The sequence below is a fragment of the Botryllus schlosseri genome, chromosome 7 (genome assembly GCF_051294905.1).
Source record: "Botryllus schlosseri isolate E-star chromosome 7, Bs_hap1, whole genome shotgun sequence".
Classification (NCBI taxonomy): domain Eukaryota; kingdom Metazoa; phylum Chordata; class Ascidiacea; order Stolidobranchia; family Styelidae; genus Botryllus; species Botryllus schlosseri.
The window spans coordinates 25,222,360-25,244,876 of NC_137242.1; the positions used below are offsets into that span (position 1 = coordinate 25,222,360).

Consider the following 22,517-nt stretch of genomic DNA (forward strand, 5'->3'; position numbering starts at 1 on the left):
GTTTCGTGAACAATCCGACCATGCAAGACACAGTGATTTTTATCGAGACCGATTACTTGATGACTTGAGATTGACTCGTGAATTTTGCTTCGAGTCACGAGTCAATCCACATTTCTGATGCCCCGGGTCAAGTCATGTCAAGTCATTTCAGCAAAGTGACTCAAGTCAAGTCATACGAAAAATGTGACTCGAGTCATCCCAACACTGTCAGAACCCGCCAAGGTTCGTTTGTGAGCGTGAACCTCTAAATTCCCGAGGTTCACACACACAGAACGTGAACGTGAACCTCACGTTCACACCATCCTTAGTTTGAATATCGACGTTTTCGGTCAGCATTACGATAGTCCTTTTTGGTCATGATTTTCACGATGCCGATCGTTCAGGGCTTATACCTGATATGTCTTGGTTCTTCATGGCGCGGTAATGGCCGACTTCAAAATGCCCATGTCTCTAAATCACGCGTAGGCCTATTTCGTCTTGAGGAAACGGTACCTAATAACGAAGACATTTGGTAACATGAAATAGCATGTAGCACTAAAAAAATTATATGAAATTGAATAAATTTTCAAAAAATACACTATTATATATGTTCATACACGAAATAATTTTGGCTGAGCTCCTTTGCTTCTTTGTAAATCTACCAGATTTTTTTTGTAGATATGTGCAGTCTTCAGTGCAATCACTTGCATTTATCGAAATCAAAATCGCGTTACAGCGATTGATACGACGCTAAATACTTCGAGAGTCACGGAGAACACGATTCGACCAGGATTGTAATGACTCTAGTCATGACTCGACTCGAGTCAGACTCGAGTCGCAATTATTGGGTGACTCGACTTGACTCGAGTCATTTTCTCAAAAATGAAAATTGACTCGACTCGACTCAAGTCAATTTGTGTATTGACTCGACTTGTACTCGAGTCATTTCGCATGACTCGAACCAAGTCATATGACTTGAGACCGTATCTACCAAGAAATGCATTTCATTGTAATTTCGAAGAATAGTAAAGTTATTACACTACTATTTTTTCGTCTATCAGTACTGGTAGTTGAAAATGATACCAGAAACTGTTAAAAGTGAGAAAAATTAGTATATTATGAACGAGAAGCATTCGATATCACCGAGCAGAGTTGTAAAAAGTGGGTTTCACGTGACATTAACACGGAACTGAGCAGTGAATATAATGACTATGACTCGGACTCGAGTCAAAACACTATGACTCGGACTCGACACTCTACTCCATGACTTGGACTTGACTCGGTGGTGAATTGAAAATGACTCGACTTGACTCGAGTCAAAACTATAAAAGTGAGATTGACTTGTGACTCGGAGCCTTGTGACTTGGTTACAACCCTGGATGCCATACTGTTAAGTTATATGTAAGGGAGATGTGGTACCGAAAATCAGGGATATCTAAATATCTAGTCTAGACATCCCTGCCGAGAATACTTGAAAAATTCTCTGTGATAATCCCATGATTACAGTACACGACTTTGTCTACAGTGGCATGCAGGCAGAATCTTTCCTCACAAACAAAACACTTCGATCTGCGTGAGTTACGGGGTCTGTGAAAAATGATTTACGTTTTAGTGGGTGTAAAGTAAATTTTAATCGACATATACATTTGTCTATATCAGCTTTCAGACTAACAAGCCCGCAATAATTTTTGATGTGAAGTGTAGGGCTTGTATCAGGGTAAATAATTGCACATATTTTTTGAATCAATACCATCCTCGAGTGGACTATTTTCAATTCAATTACAATATTTATAGGGTGGGGGACCTATGGTTCCATAGCCAAATCAAACAAAATATTTTGACCAACTAATCACTTAAACGTAGAGTACGAAATCATACGCGATAAGGAAAATCCAATCCAACAAGACCCGCTGACATCATTGATGCAAAAATCAACCCATGGTGGGATTCGAACCCACAATCCTCGGCTTAGGAGGCCGATGCCTTATCCATTGGGCCACATGGGCACATAGCGCAAGAGCTTTCCTCTGCTACAAACAACACCCTACTGTATTGACGGTGGGTAAGTGATCATTATCACTTGCATACAACAGTCATCAACGCAATTGAAGTTATTTGAGCTTATATAGTTGAATCTATATGTGAGCTTTGCAGTGTTATACGGGTTATGCATGCACAATATAGCCGACAAGATAACGTAATGGTGAAGCGTCCGGCTTCTTGATCGGTGGGTCGTGGGTTCGATCCCCGGCAGGGTCAGACCAAAGACACGATTAGTAACACTGGCGATTAGTAACACTGGCTTGGCGCTTGTGCATTACTGGGATAGCATGGAGGGGTGGTGCATGACTTAGGAAGCCGTAAAGGCTATATCTGCACTTCCTTGTCGAGCGGCATATGCACATCATGCACTCAAGGTATGCATATGCACAGATCAAGTGTATGTGTATCACAGGGGTGGGCAATTATTTGACTCCGCGGGCCAAATGAGAAGCAGAAAATATGTTGACGGGCCGAGTCAGAAATTTTAGCTGTATTCTGGAGTGCATTGATTATATTTCTAAATTGAAAGCAGTGAATAATGATAAATCAGTGGTTCTCAACCCGAGGGGCGTGAAAACATCTGAAGGGGGCGCGAAAAAGCGGTCAACTGAAAAACATTTCGCGCTCTGTGTGATTTACCTCCAATTCACGCGTGTTTCTTCATATATAGACCGAATTTCATATTTTTGAATTCTCTCATCAACAGCCATAACCTTCCATGTCATCAAACAATATGTGGGGGTTGCTAGCATCCGGTTGAATTTTGTGATATGACGATTAGGGGATCGCGAAATTTTTCACTATCATAAAGGGGGGCGTGTCTAAAAAAAAGGTTGGGAACCACTGCACTAAATGGTGCTCAGTGGATGTGTTGATATTGGGGAATGAGAAAGTGACGGTTAATTACCAAAAAAATATTTATTTGCCGTCATATTTCGAAACAATGTTAAACAGGATACATTTGGAACCCTCTTTAAACCCCTATCCGCGTTCTTCTATCAATATGTCAAAATGTATTTGGGATGGCCGAATCAGCACTTCGTCATCCCCCAAAAATCATTGGTCTTGTTCCCCCATAGACTTATAAAACAAACTACTGGGGGCATAGCCCCACAGACCGGACCCCGTCGGGATTCATGTTTCAACACTTCTACCGAGCGAGATTTCTTTTATACGCTAATTGGAACCGTTTTATGCCCTAATAGCGCCAAGCGCGGAATATTTTCATGATTCGCGATTCAATCGGTCAATAATATTGATAATTGCATATATTTTGCTAGTTTTAACCTCTCTCAGCCTATGTACTCATGTTTTAACGCTACAGCTGAGTGAGATGTTGTCTTCGAAATATTCGGGGGGGGGGGGCGTTGGTATAATTACCTCGTTACATGTTGTTATTTCGTGACCTTCCGTCTGCTGTGCGAAAAAGCGTACCAAACTAAAATACGCACACAATTCCAAATTAGTATTTCTTCACTGCCAAATATTGCCTATGGACAATTGGAGATCGGGGTTTTCGGTCAACATAAGGGCAGTGCTTTTCGGCCGAGGTTTTCTCGCCGTCGAGCTGTTTCCCTTTACTTAGTTAATTTGATCATCAGTTGCAATTGCAGTGCCTTCTGGGGGTTCTGTGTTGGCCTAAACTTCATATGTATTGGTGCGTCGTGGCGCGTTAATGGCTGACGCCGAAATGTCCAATTCTATAAACTATTGATTTCTAAATCGCGACTGGCGCGAGAAAAATTTAAAAGAAGTTACATAGATTTTCAAAAAAATACTCTATAATTTATGTTCATTCGCGATATCATTTTTGAACCCCTCCGAGCTCGCCCCCTCCCCAATTGGGAGGTTTGGGGTGCGACAGTTTCGGTCCTGGGGATACTATAAAGCTTATTGTCTTGGTCGCTGGCTTCCGAGCGGAGTAGAGCTTGGCGAAATGGCCTTGTTGTTGAGCCACTTGTATTTCTTCCTAAATTCGCCGTCACTTGACCAAGTGTATGTCTTCGTGTTTGTGTCATAGAACCGACTTAAATTATACTCCTTAACCATGCCGACCTGCTCGGCACTAACTACTAGAAAGACGGGTTTACCCCTGACTCCAGTAAACAAATATTTATTCCTCCGAAACTTCTTTGAATTGTAACTGTCGGCTTTATTTTTTTAACATCCTTTACGGGTGATGATGACTCATAGAAATCACGAGCACTGATTGACTTGTTTTACGAATTAGGGATTTGGAAACGCGTCACGCAACAATTTGAAAAACATACCGTGAAATGCGTTATGTGACAATAGCAACAAAGAAGGTTTGGGGACTTCTTGTGACTTTAATTGTAACGGCATAATTTGCTACACTGACATTATTTTGAATCTGGATTATGCATGTGAGGTACGTAATCGCGCCATGTTAATGGACAATTGGATATTATTGATAGTAAACGAATTTGCAGTCACATTATACATCCTATGGTTTCAGTCCACGCATCGACAGTGGAAAATAAGTTTCATATTTTGAGTTTCAAGCAACCTTTCGCGGGCCGCACAGGATAGCTTCGCGGGCCGCATTTGACCCGCGGGCCGCACTTTGCCCAGTCCTGGTGTATCATGAGTCGGTGTATATACCGCAAAAAAACATCAAGGTCAAAAATAAACTACGTCTTTTCCTTCCAATATCTCTGTTTTCGACGATGTTTTCATTTTACGCAAAGGCGGTGTATTCTGAGTTTGCTTCGCATAGGACTGTCGTACCTTGCTCACATACAATGTTCCCTCTAATTTTTCACGAGTCTGCGCGCACTCACCAACTCACTGCGCGGTCCCTTGGACAACAGTGCGTAGCGACTAAAAAAGTCCATTACATCGGCTTTCTTGTGCGCGGCGACTTTAAAAGCAATGCTCAAATGGTATAGACATCGAAATCAAAGTCCACCTGCAATGAGAGTCTATTGTGTGAGTAATCATTTAATAAATGTCTATCGCCGCCCCGTATGTAACTATTAATCGCAGATTGATATTATTATCAGCTGTCAAGTTACGGAAAACGATGGATAGGGTTTTCTAGATATGTAAAGGTTTGCAAACACAATCCATATCAGAAGTCATAACAATATTACCATAATTACCCTATACACGTGAAATTGGAAGCGCATGCCGTGCACGCCTTGCACCCATGGTCAGCAAAACACAATGTTCAGCATCCAAGACTAATGAAGCTTAAATTGATTTTTTCACGAATACGCTTTATAAGCTCAGTACGGTTAATGAAGAATTTTCATCATTTCCGAATACCACAAGACTGCCATACAATGAAAAGATAGGAAGGTGTCGAAACATCTTGGAGTATTCTTTGAAATCAGACATCTACCAGGGCCTTAGGCGATGTAAAGAGGAGGCATGGGAAGAGGAAAATAAGTTATTACAAAAAGACAAGCGACAAAATGAGGTGGCATGTGACGTAAGGCGAGATCGACAGGTCAGGTCGTGCTGGTCCGGTAAACTTGAGGTCTGACCATTATTTATGAAATAGAAATTGTTTGTATTTCAACCTGAATACGGACATGCTCGATGACTGTCGGATAGCAGGCGAGATACTGTTACACAATTCACGTTTGGCATGATTGATAAAGCGATGGTCCCACCTATCGACCATATATAGCTGGATGACGAGTACGCTCGGGTGTTGTACGTACGCGATTTTGATACCAGGTTAAAACTCATTGAAATTTACGGGGCAGTGACCGCCATGAAATTGATGCATAAACTTGGCAATTTCTAGTTTACGCATATCCTTTATGTTTAGGACACCAGATCTTCCCAGCAGCGACTTGTTGAACGAACTACTAGGCCTCTTTAGTGGCTAGCTGTGATACGGAGTACTTGATGTCGTAGTTTTTGCATTGTCTTAAGTGCACCTTCTCAACTGAATCAAGCGTATTTGAAATGCGTTCAGATGCAAAACCTATTCACTCGGTCTGCGCAAATTTATTCAAGTACTCGGTTCTAAATAGAATACTAATATTTCTCCACCCTAATCATCACGTGCCAGCCGCTAGTTGAGGTATACAGTGCTCGGTATAGCCTACTATACACCGAAACAGAACTGTCGGTCGCAAAGACTGCATGCGGCGCAGAACAGTAGCTGTTGTATAGTTACGATATGGATCATGAAGGCACAAATAGAATTGCTAATTAGTACCATCATATGTATCCATTCTGGCTGTAGCGAACACGGGTGAGTCGACCATGTAGCCTAATGTATAAGGCATCGGCCCCCTAAGCCGGGGATTGTGGGTTCGAGTCCCACCATGGGTTTTACAATTCACTAAGGTTGTATCATGTCACTATGAGCTATATAAGTGTCAAGTTTATATTTCATTTCTCTCCAACTTCATAATTTATATTTAAGCTCTTAACTAATGAATATATGCATATGCAATTATGTATATTCGTATAGTCTTCAGTTCTTTTAAAATTTGCCCGCCTTTCATTAGATGCATCCCTCCTCTTTCAAATCTCTTTCTTATATACGTACTCCGTCGCGTCTTTTTCTTTACTAGATTCTGATATTGCGAAATCGGAACTACACAGCTTTATCCTTGACCCGTCATCGCGCAATAAATCGGATTCGTTAGGAAGTTTATTGAAACAGACAATTATTAGATAAAAACAGAATCATCAGGACACACTAAAATGGCGTATATAACGTACTACGAAAAAGAACGTGGAGAAAATCAGCGACGCTAAAAATGTGGTCACCTTCTACTTGGTGAAATATGTGCGGCGGTACTGGTCCGTTATAACCCCTAGGCCAAACTCTTTCCAAGGCTATATACATATCGCTGTAGAGTCCTTGTTCACATCTTCAGAGGGCTAAGCGGCATAACACCAACAAAACCTCCTAAAATGGAATCAAGTATCGATTCGCAGTCCATGGAATCTACGGAAATGTCGCCCAGCGATGCAGTTGCCTTCTCTTCGGCGACATTCGCCCCTCCATTGACTGCGGTGTACCGGCCCGTGATATTCTTCTTTTGACTGCTCTCGACAAAACTGTGCCTTTCGTTCTGTAGTCGTATTTTATTGTTTCGTTCAGCCGAGAGCGATCTTTTCTTCGCCCGAATGGAGTCCAACTCCGATCCGTTTCTCTTTCGCGACCCATTCGAAGTAGGTGGGACGCCCTCCTTTTCACCGACTTTTGGGGCTATTTTCTTCTTCTTGACCTTCTGCGGCGAAAGCAACTGCTTTTCTAGGGCTGTATTGGGCCTCTTCGAAATTGCAGAATCGGAATGTTTCAATACACCGCCAGCTTCCAGTAATCTTTTCTTGAAAGGTTCATCGAGATTGACGAACGTTAGTCTGTCAGTGCGAGAGGTCTTGAGAAGCGGCCGCCCTGCGCTCAGAAAGAGGTCGTACTCGAAGGTAACGAATTTCGGAGCTTCGCATTTCCTGAAATATATATCAATCTTGATTACGAAGCTCTTGTTTCCGGACTCGTTGACTTCGTACGGAGCCTTTCTAATCACTCTTTTGCGTTGGCGATAGTCTTCATCCAGATGGAAAACGACTTTCTTCACAAATTTCCGCAAGGACAGTCCCTGGATCGGTTTTACATACACCTTCCAGTCATGCGTGTGTCCCGATCCTTCGCCATTTAACCTTATAAGTTGAGCCTGATGCCCCAGTAACACATCTATTTCGACAACTTCGGTCATTCTCGTTCTATTTCAGAATTGTTGCAGCAACGGCGAATAACGAGGAACAAATGTGATCAACCTCTGATGATGCAAAGCATTTAATACCATGTATTATCTCACCCACGTCATGACTTCTTTGTTTAACTTGGCCTATGTTAATTTTTTTCTTTCCTTATCTGTAGACGTTGTCTGGGAATTTATGTTGATTGCGTGTTCGCCCGTCTCAATTCGAAAGCCAGCACATTCGATATGATAAAACAGCAGTAATTGTTGGTCAAGAACTGAAGCTTCAGCGATAGATATCATATCTTCGCAATTGTCCGCGAGACAACAATAGAGTGACTTGAGATAAGTAATGTCTGGACGGCTACGTCTTAATTAGATAACGTCGTCTGCTTCAATATAATTTAGTTTTGATGATTTCAAATTTCAACGCGCGGGATTTGTGAGGGAGTAGCAAGAGTTCAAACGGAATATTGATCTCGGTAACCTTAGAAGATTGGTATTGAAAACATCGGTTTGTGACGTTTCATAAATCAACTCACGATGACGAACCGTTTCCCGTCTGTATATCAACTATGGTATCCCTGCCTGTCACGATGGAGACCGGGGTAAAGAAAGATTCGTATTCCTATGAAAAGGTCTAAAACAGCACGTCGTCATATTCGCGCGGGCCCGTTGGTATATTGTCTTCGTTCCATGATGTTATATTATAGCCTTCTGTCTTTTATGTCAAAAGATACTGAAATCTCCCTAACTTACGAAACTAAAAGTCACACACGATTTTAAATTGGTATTTTTCACTGGCAAATAAGTTATCTCTGCGGAATGGTATTTGTCTTGTGAGGTTCACATTGCCAGGACTGGAGCATTCGGCACCAGCCATTTAGGTGCCTATTGACATTGGACAATAAACATTCTGTATATTAGGGATGGTGCGAACCCCCGAAAGGTTCAGGTTCGTGTGAACGCAAACGTGAACATATGACGTCACGTCGCGTGATATTGCCAACTCCGACCCTACATTTCCGTAAACTGATATAATAATGTGAAACGGAAGATGTTAAGCGTAACAAAATGTATCAACTGGAACAATCAAATGTTATACCAATCCCGTAAAATCAATATCTTCCGTCGCTTGCAAACAACTTCGACGAGTACATTGATATTAAGCAGAGTGTAACTCGGGTTTGTATACTTGCTACCCGACATAACCCCCTAAGCAAATTATACAGTAGCCCACACCGAACATCCCAATCGCACGGATTTGGTTTTTATTATACGATAAACATCAAAGCAACATGGATCTCGTACGCGTGCTAATTTTGTTACATTGAACAACGATTTCTTATGATCAATTTCATTGATTGGTTGAATAAGCATCATACGCTGACTACCGATGTGTATAGTGTATTGGGTTCTTGCTGTCGTTTGATTGTGGTTCAAGCTCACAGCAGATAGTCACAAAATATTCACGAACGGGAAGTTGAATGTTTCGAGCAAACTTTTGTAACAACGTAAAAAATTCTCTTTGAGATCGGCAAGGTCCATGCTTATTTAGTGTTGATAATTTTTATGCTGATAGAGCCATGCATAGAGTTGTCCGAAGTTGAAATGCAAAGACTTTCAACCAAATATGTTATAATGACTTGAAAATTTCAATATATGAAAGAGTTTACAGTACAGAACCCAGTGTTGGGATCAAGTCACTACCTTCGAGTCACGAGTCATTTCGAGTCATTGCACATTTTGACTCGAGTCAAGTCAGGTCAATCGATTTTCGAAGGTTACTCGAGTCAAGTCAAGTCACTCGATTTCTGGAGGTGACTCGAGTCAAGTCGAGTCAAGTAAAGTAAAGTCACGAGCCAAGTCACAATTCAAGTCAAGTTGCCTTTTCAAAGTATGAGGCATGATTACGTCATTGTCTTTTGCTAGCTGTCAGAAATGCAGATTGAGTGGTCATTGTTTCTGCACCGATGAACGAATATAGAGTTGAATATACACGCAAGAAGGCATCGATCACATATGCGTAGAACTGCTTAACTACGTAAGTAATTGCATAGCCTTAGTTTATAGTTACCAGCCGAAAAGAGAAACGAATTGATAAGATGCAATACACGACCCTTTTACAAATTGATATGATACAATTCGAGCCTTCGCCAATGGCTGAGGAATATATAAACTATATTCGAATTCAATTTCATTAAAACAAGAGGTTTGGTTAAGGTAAGAACAGAGAACAGAAATAGGCATTTTGCTATTACATTACTTTACTACTAATCTAGGTCAACGTAAGCTGTAAGCTTCGATCACATCGTTTGCGGTCAATTTATTTGTGAGAGAACAATGGAAGCTCAGTGAAACACACGATTATTGAATAATTGGTCGCTCTCATGGGTTACACCAGCGTTTCGCGAACAATCCGACCATGCAAGACACAGTGATTTTTATCGAAACCGATTACGTGATGACTTGAAATTGACTCGTGAATTTTGCTTTGAGTCACGAGTAAATCTACATTTCTGAGGCGCCGGGTCAAGTCAAGTCAAGTCATTTCAGCAAAGTGACTCAAGTCAAGTCATACGAAAAAGGTGACTCGAGTCATCCCAACACTGTCAGAACCTGCCAAGGTTCGTTTGTGAGCGTGAACCTCTAGATTCCCGAGGTTCACACTCACAGAACGTGAACTTGAACCTAACGTTCACACCATCCCTAGTTTAAATATCGACGTTTTCGGTCAGCATTAGGATAGTCCTTTTTGGTCATGATTTTCACGATGCCGATCGTTCAGGGCTTATACCTGATATGTCTTGGTTCTTCATGGCGCGGTAATGGCCGACTTCAAAATGCCCATGTCTCTAAATCACGCGTAGGCCTATTTCATCTTGAGGAAACGGTACCTAATTACGAAGACATTTGGTAACATGAAATAGCACGTAGCACTAAAAAAAAATATATGAAGTTGAATAAATTTTCAAAAAATACACTTTTATATATGTTCATACACAAAATAATTTTGAACCCCCTTCGAGCTCCTTTTCTTCTTTGTAGATCTACCAGATTTTTTTGTTGATATGCGTAGTCTTCAGTGCAATCATTTGCATTTATCGAAATCAAAATCGCGTTACAGCGATTGATACGACGCTAAATACTCCTAGAGAGAGAGAGAGAGAGAGAGATATGATATTCTTTTTCGCCTGCACCATCGAGATGCTTTGACGACGGAGTTGCGATACGGCCCCATGAGGTCATCTAGTCCCCCGTTTTTTTCTCCTCCATGCTATCCGCGATTGCTGAGCGCCTAGCAGGATAGCTGCGGATCCCAATTTTCGAGTCTTTGGTATGACCCGGCTGGGGATCGAACCCACGACCAACCGCTCGAGAAGCTGGACGCATAACCATTACACTATCTTGCTAGAGTCACGGAGAACACGGTTCGACCAGGGTTGTAATGACTCGACTCGAGTCAGACTCGAGTCGCAATTATTGGGTGACTTGACTTGACTCGAGTCATTTTCTCAAAAATGAAAAATGACTCGACTCGACTCAAGTCTATTTGTGTATTGACTCGACTTGTACTCGAGTCATTTCGCATGACTCGAACCAAGTCATATGACTTGCATTTCATTGTAATTTCGAAGAATATTAAAGTTATTACACTACTATTTTTTGGTCTATCAGTACTGGTAGTTGAAAATGATACCAGAAACTGTTAAAAGTGAGCAAAATTAGTATATTATGAACGCGAAGCATTCGATATCACCGAGCAGAGTTGTAAAAAGTGGGTTTCACGTGACATTAACACGGAACTGAACAGTGAACGTAATGACTATAACTCGGACTCGAGTCAAAACACTATGGCTCGGACTCGACACTCTACTCCATGACTTGTACTTGGACTTGACTCGGTGGTGAATTGAAAATGACTCGACTTGACTCTAGTCAAAACTATAAAAGTGAGATTGACTTGTGACTTGGTTACAACCCTGGATGCCATAGTGTTAAGTTATGTAGGGGAGATGTGGTACCGAAAATACTTGAAAAATTCTCTGTGATAATCCCATGATTACAGTACACGACTTTGTCTACAGTGGCATGAAGGCAGAATCTTTCCTCACGAACAAAAAACTTCGACCTGCGTGAGTTACGAGGTCTGTGAAAAATGATTTACGTTTTGGGGGGTGTAAAGTAAATTTGGATCGACATATACATTTTTCTATATCAGCTTTCAGACTAACAAGCCCGCAATAATTTTTGATGTGAAGTGTAGGGCTTGTATCAGGGTAAATAATGGCACATAATTTTTGAATCAATACCATCCTCGAGTGGACTATTTTCAATTCAATTACAATATTTATAGGGTGGGGGACCTATGGTACCATAGCCAAATCAAGCAAAATATTTGGACCAACTAATCACTTAAACGTAGAGTACGAAATCATACGCGATAAGGAAAATCCCGTCCAGCAAGACTCGCTGACATCATTGATGCAAAAGACAACCCATGGTGGGATCCGAACCTACAATCCTCGGCTTAGAAGGCCGATGCCTTATCCATTGGTCCACATGCGCACATAGCACAAGACCTTTCGTCTGCTAGGAACAACACCCTACTGTATGGTAAGCGGATAAGTGCTCATCATCACTCGCATAAAACAGTCATCAACGCAATTGGAGTTATGTGAGCTTATTGTTGAATCTATATGTCAGCTTTGCAATGTTATACGTGTTATGCATGCACAATATAGCCGACAAGATAACGTAATGGTGAAGCGTCCGGCTTCTTGATCGATGGGTCGTGGATTCGATCCCCGGCCGGGTCAGACCAAAGACACGATTAGTAACACTGGTATCCATGACTTCCCTGCTTGGCGCTTGTGCATTACTGGGATAGCATGGAGGGGTGGTGCATGACTTAGGAAGCCGTAAAGGCTATATCTGCACTTCCTTGTCCAGCGGCATATGCACATCATGCACTCATGGTATGCATATTGCATATGCACAGATCGTGTGTATGTGTATCACAGGGGTGGGCAATTATTTGACTCCGGAGGCCAAATGAGAAGCAGAAAATATGTTGGCGGGCCGAGTCAGAAATTTTAGCTGTATTCTGCAGCGCATTGATTTTATTTCTAAATTGAAAGCAGCGAATAACAATAAATCAGTGGTTCTCAACCTGAGGGGCGTGAAAGCATCTGAAGGGTGGCGCGAAGAAGCGGTCAACTGAAAAATAATTTTGCGCTCTGTGTGATTTACCTCCAATTCACGCGTGTTTCTCCATATATAGACAGAATTTTATATTTTTGAATTCTCTCATCAACAGCCATAACCTTCCATGTCATCAAACAATATGTGGGGGTTGCTAGCATCCGGTTGGATTTTGTGATATGACGATAAGGGGGGCGCGAAATTCTTCACTATCATAAAGGGGGGCGTGTCTAAAGAAAGGTTGGGAACCACTGCACTAAATGGTGCTCAGTGGATGTGTTGATATTGGGGAATGAGAAAGTGACGGTTAATTACCAAAAAAGTATTTATTTGCCGTCATATTTCGAAACAATGTTAAACAGGATACATTTTGAACCCTCTTTAAACCCCTATCCGCGTTCTTCTATCAATATGTCAAAATGTATTTGGGATGGCCGAATCAGCACTTCGTCATCCCCCAAAAATCATTGGTCTTGTGCCCCCCTAGAGTTATAAAACAAACTACTGTGGGCATAGCCCCACAGACTGGACCCCGTCGGGATTCATGTTTCAACACTTCTACCGAGCGAGATTTCTTTTATACGCTAATTGGAACCGTTTTATGCCCTAATAGCGCCAAGCGCGGAATTTTTTCATGATTCGCGATTCAATCGGTCAATAATATTGATAATTGCATATATTTTGCTAGTTTTAACCTCTCTCAGCCTATGTACTCATGTTTTAACGCTACAGCTGAGTGAGATGTTGTCTTCGAAATATTCGGGGGGGGGGCGTTGATATAATTACTTCGTTACATGTTGTTATTTCGTGACCTTCCGTCTGCTGTGCGAAAAAGCGTACCAAACTAAAATACGCACACAATTCCAAATTAGTATTTCTTCACTGCCAAATATTGCCTATGGACAATTGGAGATCGGGGTTTTCGGTCAACATAAGGGCAGTGCTTTTCGGCCGAGGTTTTCTCGCCGTCGAGCCTTTTTCCCTTTACTTAGTTAATTTGATCATCAGTTGCAATTGCAGTGCCTTCTGGGGGTTCTGTGTTGGCCTAAACTTCATAAGTATTGGTGCGTCGTGGCGCGGTAATGGCTGACGCCGAAATGTCCAATTCTATAAACTATTGATTTCTAAATCGCGACTAGCGCGAGAAAAATTTAAAAGAAGTTACATGAATTTTCAAAAAAATACTCTATAATTTATGTTCATTCGCGATATCATTTTTGAACCCCTCCGAGCTCGCCCCCTCCCCAATTGGGAGGTTTGGGGTGCGACAGTTTCGGTCCTGGGGATACTATAAAGCTTATTGTCTTGGTCGCTGGCTTCCGAGCAGAGTAGAGCTTGGCGAAATGGCCTTGTTGTTGAGCCACTTGCATTTCTTCCTAAATTCGCCGTCACTTGACCAAGTGTATGTCTTCGTGTTTGTGTCATAGAACCGACTTAAATTATACTCCTTAACCATGCCGACCTGCTCGGCACCAACTACTAGAAAGACGGGTTTACCCCTGACTCCAGTAAACAAATATTTATTCCTCAGAAACTTCTTTGAATTGTAACTGTCGGCTTTATTTTTTTAACATCCTTTACGGGTGATGATGACTCATAGAAATCACGAGCACTGATTGACTTGTTTTACGAATTAGGGATTTGGAAACGCGTCACGCAACAATTTGAAAAACATACCGTGAAATGCGTTATGTGACAATAGCAACAAAGAAGGTTTGGGGACTTCTTGTGACTTTAATTGTAACGGCATAATTTGCTACACTGACATTATTTTGAATCTGGATTATGCATGTGAGGTACGTAATCGCGCCATGTTAATGGACAATTGGATATTATTGATAGTAAACGAATTTGCAGTCACATTATACATCCTATGGTTTCAGTCCACGCATCGACAGTGGAAAATAGGTTTCATATTTTGAGTTTCAAGCAACCTTTCGCGGGCCGCACAGGATAGCTTCGCGGGCCGCATTTGACCCGCGGGCCGCACTTTGCCCAGTCCTGGTGTATCATGAGTCGGTGTATATACCGCAAAAAAACATCAAGGTCAAAAATAAACTACGTCCTTTCCTTCCAATATCTCTGTTTTCGACGATGTTTTCATTTTACGCAAAGGCGGTGTATTCTGAGTTTGCTTCGCATAGGACTGTCGTACCTTGCTCACATACAATGTTCCCTCTAATTTTTCACGAGTCTGCGCGCACTCACCAACTCACTGCGCGGTCCCTTGGACAACAGTGCGTAGCGACTAAAAAAGTCCATTACATCGGCTTTCTTGTGCGCGGCGACTTTAAAAGCAATGCTCAAATGGTATAGACATCGAAATCAAAGTCCACCTGCAATGAGAGTCTATTGTGTGAGTAATCATTTAATAAATGTCTATCGCCGCCCCGTATGTAACTATTAATTGCAGATTGATATTATTATCAGCTGTCAAGTTACGGAAAACGATGGATAGGGCTTTCTAGATATGTAAAGGTTTGTAAACATAATCCATATCAGAAGTCATGACGATATCAACATTAACATTAAATTGGAAGCGCATGCCGTGCACGCCGTGTACCCATGGTCAGCAAAACACAATGTTCAGCATCCAAGACTAATGAAGCTTAAATTGATTTTTTCACGAATACGCTTTATAAGCTCAGTTCGGTTAATAAAGAATTTTCATCATTTCCGGATACCACAAGACTGCCGTACAACGAAAAGATAGGAAGGTGTCGAAACGTCTTGGAGTATTCTTTGAAATCAGACATCTACCAGGGCCTAGGCGATGTAAAGAGGAGGAAGAAGAGGAAAATAAGTTATTACAAAAGGACAAGCGACAAAATGAGGTGGCATGTGACGGAAGGCGAGATCGACAGGTCAGGTCGTGACCCGGTAAACTTGAGGTCTGGCCAGAATTTATGAAGTAGAAATTGTTTGTATTTCAACCTGAATACGGACATGCTCGATGACTGTCGGATAGCAGGCGAGATACCGTTACACAATTCAAGTCCGGCATGATTGATAAAGCGATGATCCTTCCTATCGGTCATATGATAGCTGGGTGACGAGTACGCTCGGGTATTGTACGTACGCGATTTTGATACCGCGGTAAAACTCATTGAAATTTACGGGGCAGTGACCGCAATGAAATTGATGCATAAACTTGGCAATTTCTAGTTTACGCATGTCTTTTATGTTTAGGACACCAGATCTTCCCAGCAGCGACTTGTTGAACGAACAACTAGGCCTCTTTAGTGGCTAGCTGTCATACGGAGTACCTGATGTCGTAGTTTTGCAGTGTCTTAAGTGCACCTTCTCAACTGAATCAAGCGTATTTGAAATGCGTTCAGATGCAAAACCTATTCACTCGGTCTGCGCAAATTGATTCAAGTACTCGGTTCTAAATAGTATACTAATTTTGCTCCCCCTTAATCATCTGTGCCAGCCGCTAGTGAAGGTATACACCGAAACAGAACTGTCGGTCGCAAAGACTGCATGCGGCGCAGAACAGTAGCTGTTGTAGTTACGATATGGATCATAAAGGCAGAAATGGAATTGATGTATTCATTTTGGCTGTAGCGACTACGAGTGAGTCGACCATGTAGGCTAATCGATAAGGCATCGGCCTCCCAAGCCGGGGATTGTGGGTTCGAGTCCCACCATGGGTTTGCTCCTTTACTAAGGTTGTATCACGTCACTATGAGCTATATAAGGGCCAAGTTTATATTTCATTTTTTCCAACTTCATAATTTGTATTTAGGCTTTTAACTAATAAATTTATGCATAGGCATATTCGTATAGTCTTCGACTCTTCAACATTTGCCTGTCTTTCATTAGACGCATCCCTCCTCTTCCAGTTCTTTTTCGTGTTTAGGTCCTTCATCGCCTCTTTTTCTGCGCTAGATTCTGATATTGCGAAATCGGAAATACACAACTCCATCCTTGTTTATTGAAACATACATCATTAGATCAAACGGAATCATCGGGATACGCTAAAATGGCGTATATAACGTACTAACAATGAAGGAGAACGTGGTGAAAATCAGCGACACTAAAAATGTAATCACCGTCTTCATGGTGAAAGACGTGCAACGTTACTGGTCCGTTATTACCCCTGGGCCAAACTCTTTCCAAGGCTATACATATTGCTGTGGAGTCCTTGTTCACATCTTCAAAGGTCAAAGCGGCATAACGCCAGTAAAACCTTCTAAAATGGAATCAAGTATTGATTCGCAGTCCAAAGAATCTACGGAAATGTCGCCCAGCGATGCAGTTGCCTTCTCTTCGGCGACATTCGCCTCTCCATTGACATCGGTCTCCTGACCCGTGATATTCCTCTATTTATTGCTCTCGACGAAACTATGTGCTTCGTTTTGTAGTCGCATTTCGTTGCTTTGTTCCCCCGCGAGCGATCTTCTCTTCGCCTGGGATTGCGCCCCAGTAGAGTCCAACTCCGATCCGTATCTCTTTCGCGACCCATGCGAATTAGGTGAGATGCCCTCATTTTTACCGACTTTTGGAGCTGTTTTCTTCTTCTGCGACGAAAGGAACTGCTTTTCCATGGCTGCCGTGGGCCTCTTCGAAATTGCTGTATCGGAATGTTTCAACACACCTCCAGCTTCCAGAAATCGTTTTTTGAGAGGTTCATTGGGATTGAAGAACATTAGTCTGTAAGTTTGAGAAGCCGTGAGAAGCGACCGCTCTGTGTTTAGAAAGAGGTCGTACTCGAAGGTGAAGGATTTCGGAAATTCGCATTTCCTGAAATATATATCGATCTTGATTACGGAGCTCTTGTTTCCGGACTCGTAGACTTCGTACGGAGCCTTTCTAATCACTCTTTTGCATGGGCGATAGTTTTCATCCAGATGGAAAACGACTTTCTTCACAAATTTCCGCAAGGACAGTCCCTGGATCGGTTTGACATACACCTTCCAGTCATGCGTGTGTCTTAATCCTTCGCCATCTGACCTTATAAGTTGAGCCCGATGTCCTAGTATCACATCAACCTCCACAACTTCGGTCATTCTCGTTCTATTTCAGAATTGTAGCTGCGACGGCGAATAACCAGGAACAAGTGTGATCAACCGCTAATGATGCAAAGCATTTAATACCGTATCTTATCTTATCCACGTCATGGCTTCTTTGTTTAACTTCGGCCTATTTTAATTTGCTGCTTTTCTTATCTGTGGATGTTGTCTGGGAATTTATGTTGATTGCGTGTTCGCCCGTCTCATTTCGAAAGCCAGCACATTAAACAGCAGTAATTATTGGTCGAGAACTGAAGCTTCAGTGATAGGTCTCATATCCCCGCAATTGTCCGCGAGACAACAATGGAATTACTTGAGATAAGTAATGTCTGGACAGCTACGTCCTCATAACCTAAGATAACGTCGTCTGCTTCAATATAATTTAGTTCTGATGATTTCAAATTCCAACGCGCGGGATTTGTGAGGGAGTAACAACAGTTCAAACGGAATATTGGTCTCGGAAACCTCAGAAGATTGGTATTGCAAACATGAAAACATCTGTTTGTGACGTGTCATAAATCAACTCACGATGACAGACCTTTCCTCGTCTGTATAGCAGCTATAGTATCCCTGCCTGTCACGCGGGAGACCGGGGTAGGAAAAGATTCGTAGTCTTATGAACAGGGCCGAAACAGCACGTCGTCATATTCGGGCGGGACCGTTGGCATATTGTCTTCGTTACATGATGTTATTTCGTAACCGTCTGTCTGCTATCTCAAAAGATACTGAAATCGCCCAAACGTACTAAACTAAAAAACGCACACGATTTCAAATTGGTATTTTTCTACTGCGGAATGGTATTTGTCTTGTGGGATTCAGATTGCCAGGACTGAAGCATTCGGCACCAGCAATTTAGGTGCCTATTGACATCGGACAATTAAACATGATGTATATTAGGGATGGTGCGAACCCCGGAAAGGTCCAGGTTCGGGTGAACGCAAACGTGAACCAATGACGTCACGTCACGTAATATTGCTGATTTAAACCGTACATTTCAGTGAACTGATATAATAATGTAACACGGTAAAATGTTAAACGTCATCAAATGTATCAACTGGAACAATCAAATGCTATACTAATCCCATAAAATCAATATCTTTCGTCACTTGCCAGCAATTTCGAGGAAGCAAGGAAATTTAGGGTTACGTCTTAACAGTCTTGACCAGACCGGCTAATGTATTCGGCGTCTGACTATTGGTTCATTGATATTAAGCAGAGTGTAACTCGGGTTTGTATACTTGCTACCGACATTACCGCCTAAACAAATTATACAGAAGCCACTAGCCAATATCCAACACCCCAATCGCACGGATTTGATTTTTATGATACAATAAACATCAAATCAAGCTGGATCCCGTACGCCTGCTAATTTTTTTTTTAATTAGACAACGATGTATGCTGTATACCACTTTCATTGATTGGTTGTATAAGCATCATTCACTGACTACCTATATGTAGTGCATTTGGTTCTTGCAGTCGTGTGATTGCAGTTCAAGCTCACCGCAGAGAGTCACAAAATATTCACGTACGGGAAATTGAATGTTTCGAGCAAACTTTTGTAACAAAGAAAGAAATTCTTTTCGAGATTGGTATGGTGTATACTCGTTTAGTTTTGATAATTTTTATGTTGCCAGCGCCATGTATAGAGTGGTCCGAAGTTGAAATGCGAAGACTTTCAACCAAAGATGTTATAATGACGTGAAAAATGTAACATATGAAAGAGTTCACAGAAGAGAACCTACCAAGGTTCGTTTGTGAACGTGAACCTCTAAATTCCCGAGGTTCACACACAGAACGTGAACGTGAACCTCACGTTCACACCATCCCTAGTTTATATATCGACGTTTTCGGTCAGCATTAGGGTAGTCCTTTTTGTGTCATGATTTGCACGATGCCGATCGTTCTGGTACACTTCTCGGGGTCGCATGTAATATGTCCTTGGACTTCATATGTCTTGGTTAGGGCTGGGCACAATGATTCGAGTACTCGAATCTGAATCGAGTATTAATTTCAATGATTCGAGTCGAGTAGTAAAATACGATTTTTTCGAGTACTGAAAGTATATGCTCCACGCAACTGAAAATTGATTTACTAACGAGAATTATAGTTTTGATACTATTTTTTCACTGAGGAAGCCCGATAACCTCGATTGGCCGTGTCGCAGCATACCAGGCATATTACAAAGCTACGAACTACAAAGCTACTGGAAATAACACATTTCTAAAGTCCATGACACATTTGAATAAAATATTCATTTTATTCCCGAAGCTTTTCGGCTGACCCTCGACTGACTCTCGGCTGACTCTCGACCGAAAAGTTTGCTCTTTCGCATGGGTTAAATTTCTGTATTCCACCAATTAATGTCAAGAGTGAGGAGGTTTTCGCCGAATTTGAGATTCTATTAGCTCAATTGAAGCACCGTGAAGCAAAATCAATCGATGAAGTGCCAGCTCTCAAAGCAAGACTTACGGACTTGGCACATTCGTATTGTGGATGTCCAGTTGACAAAGCGGATTTCTTGATGACAAAGGAATGCTTCCGTGCCATAAAATCTCTGCGAAGCAACCCCGATATTCACATAACGAAACCAGATAAAGGTACTGGCGTTGTAATTTTAAACAAGAAAGATTACGTTTCAAAGATGATGACTATTCTCGAGGATAAATCCAAATTCGTTGTACTTGGCCCGGTCTCGGAATACGACAATACTGCAAAGTCTGAAAGACGACTACAACGACGCCTTCGAATCTTGAAAAACGATGACGTAATATCCACTGAAGAATATGACTCCATCAGGCCTGTTGGCTCCCAAAGACCGCGTATGTATGGATTACCGAAGACGCATAAAGACGATGTGCCACTCAGACCGATACTCAGCATGACTTGGTCAATGCAACAGAAGTTGGCGAAGTGGTTGATCAACATACTGGAACCTGTTCGCGAACTTTACGGGTCGCATTGCGTACGCGATTCTTTTACCTTCGCTGATAAGATGCGTCGCTCACAGCTATCCGCGCGCGATAATTTCCTAGGCTCATTCGACATAAAGAGCCTTTTCACCAACGTACCACTAAATGAGACGTTGAATATTTGCGCTGATGCTCTATATAACGGTAAGCTAATACCCCCTCCTTTCTCGAGAGCTACCTTCATTGAATTGATGAGAAACGCTGTGTGTTCTGTTGAATTTAGTTTCAATAATATCATGTTCCGACAATCTGACGGTGTAGCAATGGGATCACCATTGGGTCCTATTCTAGCCAATATATTTGTAGGATTTCATGAAGATAAGCTCCTCTCTTCTTGTGTTAAACCGCCCTTATCATACCATCGCTATGTCGATGACACGTTCGTGATATTCGATAATGAATCTGACTGTGATAGTTTCCTGGAAAATTTAAACAAACTACATCCAGCATTGCAATTCACGTCGGAAAAAGAAATTAACAATCGCCTGGCATTCCTTGACGTTCTTGTGGAGAAACGGGATGGCAAATTCCTTACCTCCGTTTATAGGAAGCCCACATTTTCGGGTCATTACCTTCGATGGAGCTCTTTCAGCCCAAAAAGTCGTAAAATAAATTTAATCGGCACCTTGGTTCACCGGGCGTTGATGATTTGTTCCGAGGTCAAATTGAATAATGAACTTGACTACATCCGTAAAATTTTCATTGACAACGGATACCCAGAGTATGTTATTAAGCGGGCAATAAGTAAAAAGTTAAGTCATTGGAATGATACCAAACCAGAAGAAACCCCCGAAGTAATTTCGCGTGACAATAGGGATGTGTACATTCATCTTCCTTGGATTGGCCCGGTTTCTTATCGATTTGAGAAACAGATAACTTCTACCGCTTCTACTTCTTCCGCTGTTATCCAGCGGTGAAAACCAATGTTGTTTTTACCACGATACCAATGTTTCCTGCAACCCGAAAGGACGTTCTCCCGGCTATAAAACAAAGCAACGTAATTTATGAATTCAAGTGCCACTGCGATTGTCGGTACGTAGGGAGAACTTCCAAACGGTTGCAGGACCGTATCAAAGAACACATTCCACCGTCTGTCAAATCTTATATCTCAAATTCGCAGCTTAACAATCCGCTTGTTCTTGAACATAACCAGGCCATGGGTCAAAAATCTTCTATAGGCAAACATTTACTAGAAAATCATACGTGTGCTGCTAACTATCACGAGGACATGTTCTCTATATTGGCTAAGTGTCGCAATTTATTTCATTTGTCTGTTCTTGAGTCCACCATCATCACTATGAGCAAACCTAGTCTATGCCAACAGAAAGAATTTGTGTATCATTTGAAAATCGCGCATTAACTTGTTTTGCTTCGCTATCTCCATGCCAACGCTTCAGTTCTCTCGTTTTCCTAACTTTGTATATTTTCTGTGTTACGTCATAATTAGCGATATATATTGTTGCTGAACATAGTTATTCGAATTCTCGCATTATTGCTGACGATACTCCCCTGACGAGGGTCAGCCGAAAAGCTTCGGGAATAAAATGAATATTTTATTCAAATGTGTCATGAAGTTCTGTACTCCTAAGCGTCTCTTTATTTCTAAAGTC

General features: G+C 41.8%; 2 protein-coding genes and 1 non-coding gene across 3 annotated transcripts in view; 1 reads left to right on the forward strand and 2 right to left on the reverse strand.

Annotated features, from left to right (window-relative positions):
• LOC145442888 (ribosome maturation protein SBDS-like) overlaps positions 1 to 22,517 on the forward strand; it is a 397,416-nt gene that overhangs the window by 149,315 nt on the left and 225,584 nt on the right. The gene's annotated exons all lie outside the window — the stretch shown is intronic.
• Trnar-ccu (transfer RNA arginine (anticodon CCU)) lies at positions 1,913 to 1,985 on the reverse strand. The gene has a single exon. It is a non-coding gene; the product is annotated as a tRNA-Arg (tRNA).
• On the reverse strand, positions 16,833 to 18,223 carry LOC145443604 (protein AF-9-like). The gene has a single exon (XM_080321547.1). The coding sequence runs from the start codon at positions 17,933 to 17,935 to the stop codon at positions 17,249 to 17,251; it is 687 nt and encodes a 228-aa protein (XP_080177673.1). The 5' UTR covers positions 17,936 to 18,223; the 3' UTR covers positions 16,833 to 17,248.

Excerpts from the sequence above, each read along its gene's own strand:
- LOC145443604 (XM_080321547.1), bottom strand. The coding sequence starts at position 17,935 with ATGACCGAAGTTGTGGAGGTTGATGTGATACTAGGACATCGGGCTCAA.